A 19128-nucleotide genomic window follows, 5' to 3' on the forward strand; every position below is an offset into this window, starting at 1 on the left:
CATGACTCTCGGCGCTGTTCGGAGCGGAGCCGATCGAGGTTGAGGTCTCGATCTTCACGACGCCAGAAGACATGGGAGATGAGTCCTACTGTCACGCCTCAGCCCGAGAGTCTGGAGTTGTTGCCGGCGCCATCTGTTTTTGAGGTCGTTCATCGTAGCCCTCAGTTTTCGCCGGCATCGAGGGAGCCTGATGTACAGCAGACATCTGCACAACAGTACCCGGCTTTCCCGGCTCCAGGGACGGATCCGGCTGCATTTTTTTATGCAATGTATGCCGTGTTCCAATCCCTGGCCCCTGCTGGTGCTCCGACGGGGCCATTGGCGTTTAATATGGGCTCGCCGGTGCCGTACAAGGCGGCTTCATTCATGCCCTTCTGCCCTTCAGAGACTGGCGGTTCGGCGCCGAGGGTATCTCCTGGCAGGAGTCCTCCACTTGTGACAGTGGATCTTCCTTCACGTCAACCGACTCCTTCTCCGCACCATCCGACGTCGATGTCCCCATCCAGACCGGCTCCATCACCTTGCTGCCAACCGACTCCGAGAAGGTAATCGTTCGACTCTGTGCCGGCACCGGTGTCGGGTGAGTCTAGGAGTCATCCATCTCTTCCTGGTCCAGTTCGGGATTCAAAGTCGTCGGCGTCGATGGACTTTGTCGACGCCGGCCCTAGAGACACATCTTCGATCTCGGAGAAAGGCATTGAGACTTTTGGAAGAGGAGGAATATAGACAGCTGGAGGAAGGCGAGATCGAGCATTCAAATGAGTTCCAGGGTCTTGCCACTGCAAATGGTCTAGATACTTCCCTGGACTGGGACATTGCATCTCCGGGGGAGTTTACTGAAGAGGCGCTTCCTTCCATACAGTGGTGAGGAAGGCAGCTGAGTACCTGGATTTGCCTTTGTCTGTGGCGGAGGTAAAAACTAACCTGCTCACAGAGGTACTACATCCCTCTTCGTCAAGTGCTGACCCTTTGCTTTCTTTCAGTGAGGCTTTAACTGAACCTATTTTGGACTTATGGAAAAAGCTAGTAACAACTCCTGCTGTGAACAGGGCAGTGGCGAGGAGACATAGGGGCGCCCCAGGAGATCCGTTTTTTTTATCACGACATCCAACTCCGGAAAGCTTAGTAGTTCAGGCGTCATGTTCTGCGAAGTCTGCTCCTGGGACATTCCCTGGAGTCCCAACTGATAGGGAATCCAAGAGGATGGAGCAGTCTTCAAAGAAGATCTTTTCATCTTGTAGTGTGGCGCTTAAGGCTGCTAATTCTACCTGCATGCTGGGCAGAAACGTCTATGCCCTTATGGACTCCGCTAAAGAAATGGCGAAGGAACTGCCACAAGAGATGCAGAAATTGTTTGGATCCTTTTTTTATGGATGTGCAGGCTGCTGCACAGCAGATTATACAATCTGGCCTGGATACCTCAGATTCCATAGCCGGGGCCATGGGAACATCTGTGGCTACTAGGAGGCATGCCTGGTTAAGGTCCTCTGGATTTTCTTCAGATGTTCAATCCACCTTAATGGATCTTCAATTTGATGGGGAAAAGTTGTTTGGGGACAAGGCAGATTCTGCTCTTGAACAGTTTAAGGACTGTCGGGCGTCAGCTAAGTCCCTGGGCTTAGACCTCTGCTACAACACCTTATAGACCTTTTCGCAGGTTTTGGGGGTTCATTCGAGGCTCTGCCTTTCGAAGGTCGCAGTCTTACGCCCAGCAACCTGCCAATCCGCCCTATCGTAGGGCTAGAGGTCCAGCCCAGCAGCTCTCTTCTTCTTCATCCTCCTCTGGTGGACAGCAGCAGAAGCAGACCTAGTTTTCCCCACTTTATCATCCATACTTCTCCTGTAGGGGGACGATTGAGTCTTTTTCTGCAGAAATGGAAGTTGATTACAACAGACTCGGGGGTGCTAAGTATTGTGGAAAGGGCCTATGCTCTCCCCTTTCAGGAGTTCCCTCCTCCCTTTCCTCCCCGTCCCTCCTTTTGTTCAGAAGACCATCTTCTGTTGTTGCAACAGGAGGTTGTCACTATGTTGGCAAAGGGTGCTATAGAGTTGGTGCCGTTGCTGGAGAGAGGTCAGGGGTGTTATTCAAGATATTTCCTAATTTCCAAAGTGGACGGCTGTTTACGGGCGATCCTAGACTTGAGGATTTTGAATTTGTTCCTCCAGCAGGAAAAATTCAAAATGCTGACCCTAGCGCAGGTGCTATTGGTGTTGAACGAAGGAGACTGGATGGTGTCTGTCGACTTGCAGGACGCGTACTTTCATGTTCCAATAATCACGTCACACAGGAAGTATCTCCGGTTTGTGGTCGGAACGCAACACTACCAGTTTGCGGTCCTTCCGTTTGGACCTACTTCAGCACCTTGGGTTTTCAAGAAGGTGATGTCAGTTGTTGCAGCACATCTCAGACGGAGGGAAGTAGCGGTTTTTCCCTCCCTGGACCATTGGTTAATCCAAGCCAAGTCTCCAGAGCTTGTGTTGTCTCATCTACGAATGACAACCCAGTTATTGTTCGATCTGGGTTTTTCTGTAAATGTGCCCAAATCTCACCTGGAGCCCTCTCAACGCCTCCTGTTCATAGGGGCTGTACTGGACACAACAATGTTTCGGGCCTACCCCCCGCCTCAGCGGGTTCGGGACATTCAGGCACTGATTCCGTTGTTTCATGTTGGAGCGGCAGTTCCAGTCCTCAAGGTCTTACGCCTGCTAGGTCTGTTTGCTTCTTGCATTCTGTTGGTCACTCACGCTCGCTGGCATATGAGGGCTCTTCAGTGGTGCCTCCGCAGGCAGTGGTTCCAACACAAAGGAGATCTCCGGGATTCAATAAAGATCTCCAAGGATGCTGTAGGGGATATTCTTTGGTGGGCAGAGGACGGCAACCTTTCCCAAGGAAAACCGTTTTCACTGCCGCCTCCAGTGGCCCCAGTGATATTGGATGCTTCCACTCTAGGGTGGGGAGCTCATCTGGGGGACCTGGAGATCAAGGGTCATTGGTCTCCAGAGGAACAGATGTTGCTTATCAATCTGTTGGAATTGCGGGCAGTACGTTTGGCGCTCAAGGCCTTCCTCCCTTACCTTCGCGGTCAGTCAGTTCAGGTCCTGACGGACAACCCTACCGCGATGTGGTATATAAACAAGCAGGGAGGAGTAGGGTCATACCTTCTCTGCAGAGAAGCTCTGCGGCTCTGGTCCTGGGCTCAGGACCATCAGATTTGCTTAATAGCAAATCATTTGGCAGGAGTTCTGAATGTACGTGCGGACGATCTCAGTCATCACTTCTCAATAGATCATGAGTGGCGTCTCCATCCAGATCTGGTTCTCCACATCTTCGGGATGTGGGGTACTCCTCAGGTGGATTTATTCGCCACTCGGGAGAACGCGCATTGCCCGTTGTTCTGCAGCCTCCAGTATCTGTTGCAAGGAGCATTGGGTGATGCGTTTCAGATGGCCTGGAGCAGCCAGTTGCTTTACGCATTTCCCCCCATACCCTTGATTCCTCGGGTTCTGAGGAAGGTTCGTGAAGACCGGGCCAAAGTCATCTTGGTGGCTCCGGACTGGCCGAGAAGGGTATGCTATGCAGACCTGCTTCAACTCTCTCAGTGCCCTCCGCTCCGTCTCACGCTCAGGGCAGACCTCCTCTCACAGTAGCAGGGGCAGGTTCTACACCCCCACCTCCAGATCCTGCACCTTCATGCCTGGAGATTGAACGGGGCAACCTGAGTTCGTTTTCTCTCCCACCGGATGTAGTGGATGTTATTCTATCATCCAGGCGACACTCCACTAAATCTATTTATGCTGGCAGGTGGGCAAAATTTGTGGTTTGGTGTGGAGAGCATCAAAAAGATCCCTTGAAGGCCCACCTTTCAGATATTCTTTTGTTTGCTCTTAGTTTGGCAAGGAAAGGCTGTACGGTAGCTACAGTTAAGGGCTATTTGGCAGCTCTGTTGGGGTTTCTTTGCCTTCCGGACCAGCCTTCTTTGTTTAAGTCTCCAATTGTAAATAGGTTTCTTAAAGGTTTGGTGAATAAGTTTCCTCCTACGCCCTTTCACATGCCTCAGTGGGACTTGAATCTTGTATTGACGTTCTTGATGGTTTCGCCTTTCGAGCCCATGCATTCATGTCCGTTGAGATATTTGGTCTTAAAGACTGTTTTCTTAATTGCAATCACATCTGCTAGGAGAGTTGGAGAGCTTCAAGCCCTTTCCGTTAAGCCCCCATTTACCATGTTTTTCCCTGATAAAGTGGTACTAAAAACCAGGGCTGCTTTTCTGCCAAACGTTGTCACTCCTTTTCATATAGGGCAGTCTATTACCCTACCAGCGTTCTACCCTCCTCCCCACCCTTCTAAAGATGGAGAGGCTCCATAGGTTGGACCCTAAGAGGGTGCTGAGTTTCTACCTGGAGAGGACTAAAGACTTTTGCCTGGATGATCAACTGTTCATTGGGTATGATGGACAGCGAAAGGTCAGAGCGGTCCAGAAACTAACACGCTCCAGGTGGGTCATCTTGTGTATTAAGATTTGTTTCTCTCTGGCGAAAAAAGTCTCTCCTGAAGGTATCAGGGCCCATTCTACTAGGGCTAAGTCTGCATCCTCGGCCCTAGCGAGAGGAGTTATGTTAATAGATATATGAAAAGCGGCAACTTGGGCATCCCTCCATACCTTCGTAAAACATTATTGTTTAGACTCTGAAGTGAGGAGGGACGGTAATTTTGCTCGTTCGGTATTGCAAGATTTCTTGGTGTAATCAGGCGGGCACCCACCACCGAGTGCGGTACTGCTTGGGACTCTATTCATAAGGTGAGGAATCCACAGGTAGTTGTATCCGTCAGAAGAACAAGTTACTTACCTTCGGTAACGCTTTTTCTGGTGGATACACTAGCTACCTGTGGATTCCTCACGTTCCCTCCCGCCTCCCCGTTGCCTGCCTGATTTCTCGCTTATCTTGCAGTACTTGGAAAAATGTTTATATATATATTTGTATATACATGTTTTTAAGGTAACTATGTATATATATGGGTTCAATGGACAATATTTTTGTGTTTGTATATATATCTATTTTTATGGTTTTTGATGGGTCGGTTCTCATCTGTTCGCCTCAAAGGCCCGAAAAAAATGAGGTGAAACTGACGTCAGTATGCCGACGAGGACCTCTTATTGGCACGTTGACGTCAGGCGGAGTCACGTGGAGCCGTGCCATTATGACGTCCTCGTCGACGTGGACAGCTAGGAAGAAGACTTTCCGTTGGATGCTGACGCAAGGACGAATTCATAAGGTGAGGAATCCACAGGTAGCTAGTGTATCCACCAGAAAAAGCGTTACCGAAGGTAAGTAATTTGTTCATATATATATAATATCCCTTCTTCCCCCTGCAAATGTGATGGAGTTGTGGGTCATTGTAGAATGATACAGTTCACCTCGGCCAATCTTCATTGTTCCTGATGTCTTGGACTCCCAGCTCTTCATCATGGGGGATACTGTATGGAATAATTCCACGTGTTTTGTTGATAGTGGTATTCCCTTTGGCTGGAGCCAGTGGTCTTCTTTTGGTTAAAGAGATTGGATTTGTGAAAGATGGTCCTGGAGATTTCTACCTACATTGCTAAATAGATAATGACTATGCATGCAAATACTTATTTGTAGAATTATTGATTATTAAGGCTCCATTTAACTAATTATTTCTGGAAATGTCTTGGCTTTCAGCATCTACAACCCAAAGTACAAAGGATAACAATAGTAAAGGTAAATTAAAATCTTTCTTGATAATTTCATAGAAGAGCTACAGCAATTGAGATCATGGTTTTACACCACTTACATGTATGGCGGTTTCATTGGTTTTTTTTGTCTTTAATAATTGCTTATTTTGCAAATAGAAAATTCTCTCTCAGCTCCTATCCTGCTATCAAGTGTGAAAGATGGAAGTGAGATGGAAATGATAGACAGCTGATAATGTTGCCCGTTGCATACAACTTTGTACGAATGCCTAAGCAGGCAACTAGAGAAACAGTGAGTTTCAATAGTAATTATACACCTGACTATTGTGTTGGAAAACACTAATTTGTGAAAGCTTTTTAGAATTAACACATAATCAGTAGGTCATAAGTATCAACCTAGATTATTGCATTCTCCTTTAGCGTCAATTTCTGCAAGTAGTATGGGCATTGGCTGGTGGTATTATGCAATTTATTATTTAAGAATGGGATTTTGACATTGTGTAATCATTATTGATGAAATATGTCACCCAGTGCAATATCTGTGATATTACATGTAAAAAATAATGTTGGATGTTAACAGTGTATGTTATGACACTTGTAAAGTTTAATCTTGATGTTAACAATTGTTTTTAATCTTGTAGTTCTTTAGTTTATTTTTTGCATTCAAAATATTTAATCAATCTCTAAAGATGTTTGCGAACATCATTAAAAGTAGTTTAATGCCTTGAATAAGTTGCTAAAGCTGTTTCAAGCAACTAGTGCCCTATCAATATATATAGTAGGTATGTAATGTAGTGCTTTATGCTTATTCAGTCGCAATGTAGTGGCAGTTCTACTTTAGATGTTTGTGACCTCTACTATTTGCGACCATGAACAGCAGACGTATACTGTAATTGATTCACCTTAGTGTTTATGCAGTTACTTTAACTTTCATTGTTCAGGAAAGATTTCAGATGAGCATTTATGGATATAAATATTTATTCATACTGTACTGATGCATGCACATTGAAACTTGGATATTTGCTTGATAACTCAAATGTGGCTGAAGGAAATTTCACTGAACCAGGAAACGCCACGAAATGGAGTCAAACACTATGAGCTTGCCAAGTTTAATGTTTTTAAAAAAAAACATTTTCTGCCTTCTTAGCAACAAACCTTCCTGTGGACATGCACAGGGTAGTTGCATAAGTTACTGGATTTAGTACCTTCTCTATAAATCTCGACCACTTTGACAATCTGCACTACAATGGGCACACTGGAACAATGGTATTTGTTGGCTGTGTTCTCCATGTTGGACTTAGTTGGCCAAGGAAAGGGAAAAGTTACTAACCATCGATAGGTGTGCTTTTCTTTGCTGTGAGGTGTCAAACCAAAACTGTCAAGATGCTTTGTGATACTTTGCAATTATCCAACAACAGGACAGAAAGAGTGGTAGTGTATTATGTATTTTCCAGAAGATACTATTTAGGACTATATTAAAAAGGTATTCGAGGAGAGGTGCTGAATAAAAGGTACATGTAGCAGTTGCTACATACCTGTTCCTGAAAAAAATAGTGAATGTTCCTCATGTAAATGTCTAAGCCGTATGGTTTGAGTAGACACAATTGTCTATCTAATATTCCTTTTTTACAGTCTAGATGAGTGCAAAATCTAGAAATCTGTGCTAACAAAGTTGCTGTATATTTCTGTTGGCTGTTCTCAGTTGTATCCAAAAACCATAAGTAATGTATTGACAAAAATGGTGACGTTGTTGATTATATTTTTTAACTGCTGACAAGCAGAGAAATGGAAAGTATAGAACCACATTTTTTTTTAGGTCTAGCAGCAGACCTATCTCCAAATAATCCTACACAAAGAACTAGGTCAAAACATTCTTTTTTTTTTTTATAAACCTTTTTATTAAATGTTCCGTTATATTACATGAATGTAAACTCTTATAGGCGGTACTCCCACTAACTACCATGCAGACCAAACCCCCCTCATCAATATCATGATTGTACGATCCCTACAGATGCCCCATATCTTAACAAATTGCTTTTTAAGCTGTTTCATCTGCTTGCGTACACCAGTCCTTTTGTTCAACCCTGGAATGGAGGACCTTCCCCAGCGTCTAATAATGTATCTTCTAGCCACCTTTAGAACACCTTTACAAAACAGCAGTGGTGTGATGTGGTTCCCCAAGTGCCACCAATAGAAAATTAATAATTGTTTTCACCCATACGCCCATAAATCTGCTGGCCCAGAAATGCTGAACTCTTAGACAAACAGCTACAGAATGGATCAGTGTCATTGTCTGGTTACAACCTTGCAAACATCTATTATTATACGTTCTTCTCCACTTGAGCAACCTGGTCCTGGTGCAATATGCATGGAATAGTATTCTGAGGTGCACCAAATGTAACACTGCCCTCACAATGAATCCATCTGGTATTTACAAGCCTTCCCAGTCCTCATCTTCCAGTACTCCAAGGTCCCGATCTGTCCTCCAGTGCATTCAGTGGGTCGGTTTGTGTGTGTTATATGTTTACGAGATGGCATGTTTATGCAGGAGAGTCACTAGTACCCAGTAATCTGTACTTTACAGGAGACTCCTCTGCCCCGTCGCAGAGCTGTTCTCTGTACTTGGTGAGGGTATGTTTCACATTCATGTATCAACATTGCTGGATACCTAATAAATCCCATTGCTTGCTTCAAGCTTTTTCAAATCTTCTAGGATTCCTGAGTCCCACAAGGGTGTCCACCCCAGCTTCTGTGTAACCCTCCTCATACTGTGATCACCAGTGTAGTCAGTGTCAGTTGGCAGGTCAATTGACTCCTGCTGTACAGCTTTTCCATATATTCTCTCAGCCTCATAACTTGACCATCTACATAGTAGTCAGTGTTCTTTCTGGGTATGGAATGCTCATTCATTCACTATCAGGACCTGAGCTGTTCAGTAGGTGCTTTGTAGATTTAGAAGGGGCACTCCCTTCTCTCCACCCTCTTTATATGGGCTCTGTGTCAGTTTCAATAGTGGTCTTTTTATCCCAGTCTGCTGGTACCCAAGGGTCTAACCTCCTTTTAGACTGTCTCCTGATAGTCTGTTATTCAAGGATTGTGCTTCGCAAGGAATTATCCGAAATTCTGCTAGGTAACTTGTCTCTCTGTACTGCTGTCCTCCCACCCCTGTTTCTATGATATAGGAATATAGTCCAACCTGGACATAGCTTTGGACACGTGACAGGACTATTGCAGTGGGATGTTATTCTCTCTAGAGGTCCAACAACCCCAAAGCTCCAGCAAAGTTCTGCATTTTCCTGCATTCTCTTCCTATCGACTTGTCCATGATGGCCCTGTCTACGTCCCCTGTCATTGTGAGGCTCAAGTCTCCCTCCCCCCATGACCAGCAGTGTGCCTGGCGAGTACATGAGCCAATCTACCAGGACCTGCAGCTCAGATGTCTGCAGACGCGGTGGCTGATACCAGGATGATACTTTCAGTTAATTTCCATACCATTTACTGCTCACTGCTGCATAACAGCCACCTAGGGCCAACCTATGTCCTCGTAACTGTTAGTGGAAGCAATCAGTAGACCAGGAGCCAGTGGTGAATCTAGCACGCCCAATACTCCATTGCCCCCCTTCCGAGAAAACCACAATTGTTGTCCACCAGTGGCTGTATTAGAGAAAGTGCCTGGGGGCACAACAGGCATGGGTGCCCTCTTTGTGTGCCCCCCAGGACACTTTGACATTACGGAAAAGCCTTTTGCAGCCCCTCCTATAATACTGATAGCTCCGACACATGTAGAACCAGTGCTATATCGAGCCCCATGCAAATGAGGAAATCTCGTATGTGCCTATGCAAATGAGGGGATATCTTATTTCCTCTGCACCAGCATCAAATTATGGACATGGGAGCAATGGAAAAAAAGCTGTCCGAGGAACACTGAAAGTGTACCACAAAAAGGTGGGCCCTCTGGAGCCCCCAGACAGTTCCCTGCAGGTGGGTGTAGTCACTCACTACATTTATCTGCAAAGGAGCTCTAATCCCTCCTCAAAATGCAGATGGATTACTGCCTGTGAAACACAGAGGCTTTGACGCAGCTGCTCCATATTTTTTACTTGAGTCTGCTGCCTCTAGAGCAACATGAGTCTATGGCTACCCTGAGAGCACTGCATTCTTGATAATAGGACGCCTTTTCCCTGTTTGCGCACAATGCACGTATTTAAAGGAGCACCAGGAAGCTAACAGGTAAAATGCACACTATGAGTAATAAGGCCACAGATACATCTCTTGCAGATGAATGAGAATTAGGGTCTTGCCTGGTCAAGAAGTTCAACACCCTCCCCTACCAAGCCCATTTCCCAGATTCTTTGCTTGGTTTGTAAAGCACAGCAAATCACAGCGAGGGTCTCAAGGTGCTAAATTGTAGACATGGGGAGATTGTGATTTGCCCAGAATCACATGATGTTAAGCTGATGCAAGATTCAAACTTGGCTCCTCCAGCTGCAAAGTCTGCAGCTCAGGCCATTTCGCCACACCCTCTCCCCTTTATATATCCAGGAGAAGGATGGTATGACCCACTCTTCTGGTCATATATTGCCTCTCTACGGTCAACACTCATTGTCTGAGCTCCCCTGCCTTCCCACTCTTGTGCATCAGATAATGTTGGCCCTTTTTCTCCTCACCCCACCAACTTTGCCTCCCACCCTGGTGTCTCATACTGACAGTTTAGAACTACCCATCCCATGTTGGAGGCATCTATCCATCCGCCACTAATGAACATCAAAACTGGTTGAAGTCTTTGTCACAGAGCACTTCTCTAGTTGTCTTTCATGGAGAAATGATAATAGCGCCCGGTTTTGAAAATTTCACAATACTACTTCTGCTTTTGACTTTCACTTTCCTTTAACTTTCTTTCCCTCTACATGTCACAGCCAATTCAGTCCAGCGTTAATCAAGGTTGGACTGCCCCACCTTTGGGTCGTCCCTCGTAGAGCTATCCACTTCCACTACCCCACAGTCGCTTCCTGACAAGATCCTCTAGTATTGTTTTTTAAAAGAACTTTATAGTGTTTTTTGTTTGGAAAAGGCAGATATACTAAGCATCACATATTCTTTAACAACAGGTGATAGTGTATGTTGCTAGATGCATTGGTCTTGTCATAGGTGCTTAAACATCTGAGACCTATGTATAATTATATTGTATGAGATCCATCCACCGTGGAATATATGCATGGAGGATGCAAATTCCATACGAAAGAAAGCTGTACAGTAAATTTTCATCTCAGAGGTACTGTACACAAGCCCCACCCAATGACATAAAAAAATAGAACAAATATGCCATGTGGGCCTAGGAACAATCAGTCCGGGCTAAAAAGTGCACCATTTTGCTTTGCTCTATTTGTTCCCTAAAACCATTTTGTGAGCAGAAACAACCCCACCCAACCCCCCCACACCCTTTGTCTGATTTGTGTGGGTCTAGGACCACAAATCTGGTATTAGATTGTGCGAGACAGACCCTAGTCACCTCCAGTACACTAATCGGGAGTCCAGGGTACCCCCATCTTCTTCTGTTTCCTTCACAGGGTTGACAGAATATCACACATCCTCACCCTCTGGGGCAGGTGGGTCGCGCCCCTACTGTAGACCATACACCATAGCTCCACATGCATGCAGATCTTCTTCCAGTTTATCAACCCTATGGACAAGTCGCATTCGCACCTCTTCCCATTCAAGGGCATCTCTTATCCATGCTGCATAAGAGGGGGATGTCGCCGCAACCAAGCAATGGCTATGCATCTCTTCGCCGGCACAAGCCCAAGAAGGACAAACTTCCTGCTTAATTTTTTCTTTGCAGGGGAGGGAAGTTGACCCTGCAACACTGGCTAGATCTCATCCCATCCTGAGGCCCTGTTAAGGTGCTGTATAACATCACCCCAGTGCAGTGATATGACAGGGCTGAGCATGTCCATGTCAAGTGCAAAAAATCTGCCCTCAGGATGTCACAACAAGGACAACTAACCAAACAAGATCCATAAATCGAATCAATGTTTGTGGGGTAAGAAAGAGGTATGCCAAGGCCACTTGCGTCAGATGTACCCTGAGGTAACGGACCTCTGACAAGGCCCAAGGGAAGCCCACCCTAGCCAGCTTGTCATCCGGCGTCCCCACTAACCGACCCAATGGAAACTGGATTTATCAGATTGATCCATAAGCTGGAGAGCGCTCCAAAGGTCTTCATGACATTTAGTAGGATGGGCGCAGAATAAGCCGGCTTCTGTAGATACACCAGGGCATCGTGGGTGGTCTCTCCCAGGATTAAGCCCCATGGGCCCATCTCCCAACGTAGAGTTTCTGCATATGGTTCCATAGCCATGGAATACTGATACCACACACCTAAGCACACCCGAGTGAATGGGTCAGTGTACAGAAAACAAACTCATCAGATAAATGCTGGGCCCAGACCCATCTGCCGGAGAAAGCCGTAGAGGTACACCTAGTTCAGGGAGTCAAATGCTTGCTCAGTGTCAATGAGCACTAAGGCATAGTCAGATAGTAGCCCAGGGGCATGGTAAATATGGACCAGGTGTCGTATATTATGAAAGGTGTTATGTCTCAGAATGAATCCCATTTTATCTGGATGTATTAAAGGGGGCATCTGATGAAGCAGTCATGCCACCAGGACACCACTTAGGATCTTTGTCTGTTAAGGAGCGTTATCAGTCTGTAAGCCAAGGCCATAGTTGGATCTCTGCCCGGGTTTGGAATCATAACCCCCAGTGCCTTCCAGAAAGAAGACGGCAGTGAGCCGGTGCTCAAAGCCTCACTTTATACTTCCAGCAGCTTGTTGGCTATAGTCTCCACATGTTTATGATAAAATCCCACTGGTAGTTGGTCGCTATCCGGGGTCTCTGCAGTTTTGAAGTGCTTGATTGTGCTGAAGAGCTCCTCTCTGGAGAGCGGGGCATCCAATAACTCTCTGGAACCGAACCTCTGCCAAAAAATCCTTTTCCTCTATGGCCTCCGACGACTGGCATGACCGCTCGGCATAGACGTCTCTAAGGTGGGTGTAAAGCACATTAGTTATCTTCGTTTGCGTGTAGACCATGGATACACATGAATAGTGCAGTGGGCTCCAGAGATGTCCCCCGGACCAACTGAGCCAGTAAAGCTCCCATTCTGTCGCCCTCCACATGCAGTCGCCCTCTGTAAGCTGTGTAGTCATAGTTTTGGAGTCTGCGCCAGCCCTGAAGTAACTCTGTACGAGTCTTGCACTCCGTAGTCAATTGATGAGGGTCAGATGGAAGAGCGGCCTACAGCTTTCACAGTATCTGTTCCGGCATGAGGATATCTTGTTCCAATTCATGTCAGACTCCGTACGATGCTTTGATGTAAACCCCTCGTACAATGACATACATGGCCTCCCAGTCAAAGGCCCTGCAGCTCGCCGATCGCCAGTTGTGTGCAAAAGTGTGTCAGTGTGTTGTGCACCTGCACAGCAAATGAAGGTCTGTGAGGGCCTCCAGACAAAGATGCCATAAGAGTATCGCCGATCGGCCAAGCTCACCTCTAAAGCTCAGCAGGATCGGGTAATGGTCAGAGAGCTATCTTGGTAAATAGGTTGTCTGTGATTCTGGAGGCCAGCTTACAGGAAACAAAGCAGTAATCGAATTGGATAAATGTGCCAATCACTGGGGTATGAAACAAAAATAGCTTTGTCACAGTGTGCCTCATGCGCCACAGCTCGCAGAGGTGTAAGCTATCCATCCTGTCTCCAAACGACTCAGTGAGTCTGAGCTTAGTATTGAGTCTGGGAGGCTCCCAATCTAACATCCCTTTCAAAACAGAGTTACAGTCCCCAGCGATTACCATGCATGCTCCCACATAAGGGGACTTTGTGGTTAGGACTCCAGGGAAGAAGTTTGGGCAGCTGATATTAGGGGCATATACATTCATGAAACACATCTCTTGATTGTCAAGGGTCCTGTGTAGGATGATATACCATTCCTTTGGGTTCACATTATGGTGCTTGTGCCTGAAGGGTGTCCTAGACACCACACATAAGCATCCCTCACACATGGCCAGAGTATGAGGTGGCATAGACTTGTCCTCACCAGCGCTTGCACAAACACGAAATACAGTCCCCATGTATGCATTTTCTTGAGTAATACATTGGCGACCTTATAGCGTTTTAAGTAGGCAAATGTATGTAGAAGCTTTTCAAAGTAGGCAATCCCCCTCCAGGTGATCAGTTTGTCTTGCAGGCAGCCATACCACATGTAACATACCAACACAGCACCAAGGTGTCCACATTCGTTCACCAACGCTTCACTTTCATCGGCCCAGACTGCGCACGTCAACCACACACAGGCAGTCATCTTCCTCAACTGTACTTCTCAGAACCTTTCCCCAGCTCCCCTACCAGCGCTAAACCACGCATCCAAGTGAAAACAAAGTTAGAGTCAGCAATTCCCGCTCCATACCACGTCTTGAAAACATTAAATAAGAAAGAAAAGTTTAGAACAATATTCCCACCCAACCACCTCCTCAAACTTGAGCTACATGAGAGGCTAGGTCGTCATGGAAGGTGTAGAGCCAAGACATTTAAGCCCCTGCCTGGGCCACTAACCTCTAAGTGTGGACCCTCCCATGACACATCTAGTTGCATGAAGAAAATAGAGGGAAGGAACCCGAACCCTTCATCCGGAGTACATTTCAAAGTCAATTACCTTACAATACATCTTATAGGCAGACTCTGTATAACATCTGTCCACAGCTCTATTGGACCTGCAAAAGGACTTGAACCATGAAAAGCAGAGGATTGGCAGCAGTCAGAGATTTAACTACTGTTATCCTTAGTCTGTATCAGTCCTGAGTCCGTTCCTCGTAATTCAGCTCCTTTTGTACACTCTGCTCTTGTGGAGTCTCTGCAAAGCCAAGCCCCCCCCCCCTTCTGGAGTTCTTGGGTAGATCTGCATCCCCGCAAGTAAAACCATTTATTAGCATGTTATGCAGTAAAAAAAGAACAAGGCCTTGCCATCGTGCTTTACCCACAACCTATACGGAAACATAACAATTTATTTCAAGTTCATATTCTGAAGGCGCCTCCTAATGGCTAGTAAAGTCTTTCTTTGGTATTTTACCTTCTGGTTATAGTCAGGATTTATGGATATTGAAGTTTGTAACAACGTCATTAGGTCCGCCAGGGTGAGATTGTCCCCCGTGATGCATCTCTGTACCTGTTGTCAAGGCGCCGTCTCGGGTCAGGGGGCTGGCTGCAGGTAATTGAGGATTTTATTCACCTGGGCTCACTTGGTGCTCTTGTCTTTCACCATGTCTTAGGCCTGCAGATGTACCACTGCCTAGGAATCCGGAATGCAGGTATGCCAGGTGAGATCACAATCACCACTGTTCCCCAGATGAGGCCCGCAGGAGGTGTGTCGCGCAGGATCACATTGGGCGCTGATCTGTAGTCGTGCTTCACCGCCAGCGGGAGAGTCCAGATAAGCACACAGGGGCAGGCACAACGTCGTCCAGGTCAGCAGTGACAGGACACCCATCTCCAACGTGACTTCCAGGGAGAGGGTATCTCAATACTATTCAAACCTGTTGGGGCCAATCTACAATCTCCTCCCCTGGGGAAAGCAGTGCCTCCACAGGTACAGTCTGTCACTGTGGTGGGCATAGGCGCAACCTCCCTGTGCCTCCTGGTCACAATTGCAGTCTCTCAGCAGCACCCAACTCACTGGCTCAGGGCCGCAGTGAAGGCGCCTGCTACATATAAGGCCCCAGTGTCACTAGCAGTAGGCTGCCTCTGCCCGATTTAACCAATTCAGGCCTCCCAGTGCTCTTCCCCCAGGCCAGTCTCGCAAGACTCACCTAGTCATCTGCAGTAGCTACTGGGCTCGCTGTGTCGCATGTGGAGCTCATCGCTGGCCCCAGGCAAAGAAGCAGTCAGCGGTGGGACCAATCCTTGTCCTTGCCATCATGTAGGGCTCCTCCTCTTCAGTGCCCTCCACTACCCGGCTCTGGTTACCGGAACGGAAGGCAGCACTTTTTGTGCCAATGTCACTAAGGTCTCTTCAGGGCTCTCAGAAGGCCACAGGCCTTCACCACTGAGGTGTACAGCATCCAGATTGGCTCCACCTCATCTCCCGGGGTCCTGCGCTCCGGTGGTCAATCATGGCGGCGGTCCATGCTGTCTAGGCCACATATAGTCCGACTCGCAAAAGGGCTCCAGCTCCCTTCACGTCGAGGTGGGGGGGGATTTATTAAAACCATGCCTCACCTTTTGACGATAGTTCCACCAAGGATTGTGCAGCATGTATAGCGTAGATGCCGTGGGAGCGCTGAGAGGAGTGTCTAATTGGCCACCATGCCTGGCCACACTCCCCTGATCCCCTCATAGATGTCTGCATTCCCTTGTGCCTCTTGTTCTCCCTTGGTTGCCATCCCTCCAGTAATTCCCAGGTATCGTACAGAGATGCCAAGAACTACAACTTCCCCTCACCCACATTTCACAACTTAGTAGGAAAAGAATCATCATATAATACATGTTCTGTTTGCACAGATTAATTTTAAACTTATGAAAAGAATGCGCTTTACTTGAACTGATTGAGGGTAACTGACGGGCCGGCTGCAGGATTGCATCTTAATATCTAAAACTGAGAATTCAGGCTATAACTGGTCGTGACCTTGTCCTGGGCGGGACCCTTGGCACATAATGTACTCTCCCTACCACAAAGTGGGGGAGCGATCGCCAGGGTTTACTATTGTGACCAAAAGAGTCTCCACAAATTGTTTCATGGTTGTGCCCTCTGTCTTTTTGGGGAAGCATACCAGGCTTATGTTATCTCACTGAGATGTCTCTTCCACATCTTCTGCCCCCTCTGCACTGCATTGTCTTCTTGAGGTGGAAGACCTCCACCTCCAGTGTTCTGATGAACTTTGTGTACAGTCAGCATATCCTCCACTGCATTCACCCTTGCCATAATTTTCTTGACAACAGTGTTCAGGGGATTGATGTCCTCTGCCACTGTATCAATTGTCTTTTCTAGGGCTGGCCTGGTTTCCCTAATCACCAGTAGCAGTTTTTACAAATCATGTTGTAGGACACTGCTTTCTGGATTTTCAGATACATTTGTACATATTGCAAATATTGCTATACCTTTCTGAATCAGGCAGTATTTTTTTCATTCAGTCATGCACCCCTTGAATGTGCTGCAGGACATTTCAAATGACAATGCCCTGTAGAATATGCACAGCGTTTCACCCAAGACTTGAACAGAGTTCGCTAGTCTCACTACACATCATCATAATCCTTCAACACGATGCATACCTGTGGAGCTGTTCAAGACCTCTGGTTAATGGCCAGTTTCAATCCAGTTGGAGGGGCTGTAAGTTATGCCTCTGTCACTCATATAACCTTTTAGGTAACATGTTAAATTGAAGGTGGTTCCCTTGTGGCAACTAGTATTACAGTCTGATCTCTTCTGTCTTCACAACACTGCAGCAGTTTAAAAAAATGTATTGCTAAGTATGTCCTTATTAGTTGTTGTGGTTGTAAGTCCGAGGGAGTGGGGACATCCACCACTGTCTGCAGCACCAGAGGTCTCAGTAGCCTTCCAGGGCTTCTTGGTTGTTTCTCTCTCCCGCCATTTCTAGTAGGCTGGTTTCAATGTATCAGGATGTGCCTGCCTCGAAGGGACTCTAGCACAGCAACATTTGTCAGGATACTGAAGAGTGCCAACTTCCAGGCCTGCTGCACTCAGTTTGGCCGCAATGCTGCCTGAATCTGTTTGGGGAGAGATAAGGCTGTAGATGACAGCTCAAGGCCCTTCAAGCAGATCCACAGCAGCCCATGAGAGAGGCTTCCCCATTCTCCAACATCTGAGTTAATTCCATAGCAGCTATTGTTGGTGAAATCTGTGCACAACACATTGAAGCTCAGCTTCCATAACTGATGATTGTAATTCAAGACATTCACTCAAACATACATTACAGGTAGGAAACTCAAGGTGAGCTTAGAATGATGTTGTGCATTCCCCTAGTGTCTAAATGCCCCTTGAAGGTGCATCCCCTTCAGTAACTAAATAGCCGTCCAGTTGTAACCAATGGAATGAACCACAACCACTACCAACCTTAAAAAATGGCTGTTCTTGTAGATGATGAGGTCAATGTTTCCAGAGAACCACACCTGCCAATTTAATATTTTCAACTTTGAGGACCAAAGATTCACTGAACTGATGTGCTTATCTTTAAGACAGCAAAAAGCAGATTAGTTTATCAACTGTAACAACAGTGCCTTAATATATACATGTCTTAGCACTGAGAGCAGTATGAGTGGCTTTAATAGAGCTATTGCACAACAGGTCTGCATTACACCTCCATACAAGGAGGAACACGATCACACAGTCTATACGAAGAAGAATATTAAATGTCAGATTGGGTTGTACATCATGGAGTCATGTTGATATCCAACCATGTAGCACATTTTACTAATGTGTGGGTAGGTGCTTTCAGCAGAAATGAGGCAGACTGTCACAAGTGGGAACCCCAAGCCGACCCGGAGATTCTCTCCAACTACCGCCCCATCTCCCTCCTCCCTTTCCCCGCCAAGGTTGCAGAGAAATTAGTCAACACCCGCCTATCCCACTTCCTCGAAGCAACCAACACCCTTGACCCCTCACAATCTGGGTTCCGCAAGAACCACAGCACAGAAACCGCCCTCAACGCATGCACTGATGACATCAGGACCAAAGTCGACAAAGGCGAGACTGTCGCACTCATCCTCCTAGACCTCTCCGCAGCTTTTGACACCGTCTGCCACCACACACTCCGCACACGCTTCCACAACATAGGAATCCGCCACAAAGCCTTAGACTGGCTCACCTCCTTCCTCACCGACCGAACCCAGAGAGTCCGCCTTCCGCCCTTCCATTCCAACACTACCAATGTTGGAGTCCCCCAAGGGTCCTCCATCAGCCCCACACTCTTCAACATCTAAATGATCCCCCTAGCCAACATTCTCCGAGCACACGGAATCACTATCCTCTCCTATGCAGATGACACCCAACTCATCCTCTCCCTCACCCGCAACCCCACCACCGCCAAAACCAACCTACACGCTGCCCTCCTAGACACCGCCAACTGGATGACCACTAACCACCTCAAGCTCAACTCAAACAAAACCGAAATCATCATCATCAGCTTCGGCCCCAACAAAACCACATGGGATGACTCCTGGTGGCTCACCACCCTAGGCCCCGCACCCACCCATGCACGCAACCTCAGCATCATCCTCGATCCCTCCCTCTCCGTGACACAGCAAATCAATGCTCTAACCTCCTCCTGCTTCCACACACTCTGTACTCTAAAAATAATCCTTCAAATGGATCCCCCCAGAAACCAGAAAGACAGTCACCCACGCACT

At 46.9% G+C, this 19128-nt stretch overlaps 1 protein-coding gene across 8 annotated transcripts in view; it reads left to right on the forward strand.

Moving 5' to 3' along the window:
* The window catches only part of LOC138299904 (membrane cofactor protein-like), a 439137-nt gene that overhangs the window by 337040 nt on the left and 82969 nt on the right, over positions 1 to 19128 (forward strand). For 6 of the 8 annotated variants that reach the window (XM_069238611.1, XM_069238612.1, XM_069238618.1 and 3 more), the window contains one exon: positions 5704 to 5742. The exons of the other annotated variants lie outside the window; for them this stretch is intronic. In XM_069238611.1, coding sequence (XP_069094712.1) covers positions 5704 to 5742 — 39 coding nt within the window. The remainder of the gene's footprint in view (positions 1 to 5703; positions 5743 to 19128) is intronic. 8 annotated transcript variants of the gene reach the window in all.

The sequence above is a fragment of the Pleurodeles waltl genome, chromosome 6 (assembly GCF_031143425.1).
Source record: "Pleurodeles waltl isolate 20211129_DDA chromosome 6, aPleWal1.hap1.20221129, whole genome shotgun sequence".
Taxonomy (NCBI): Eukaryota; Metazoa; Chordata; class Amphibia; order Caudata; family Salamandridae; genus Pleurodeles; species Pleurodeles waltl.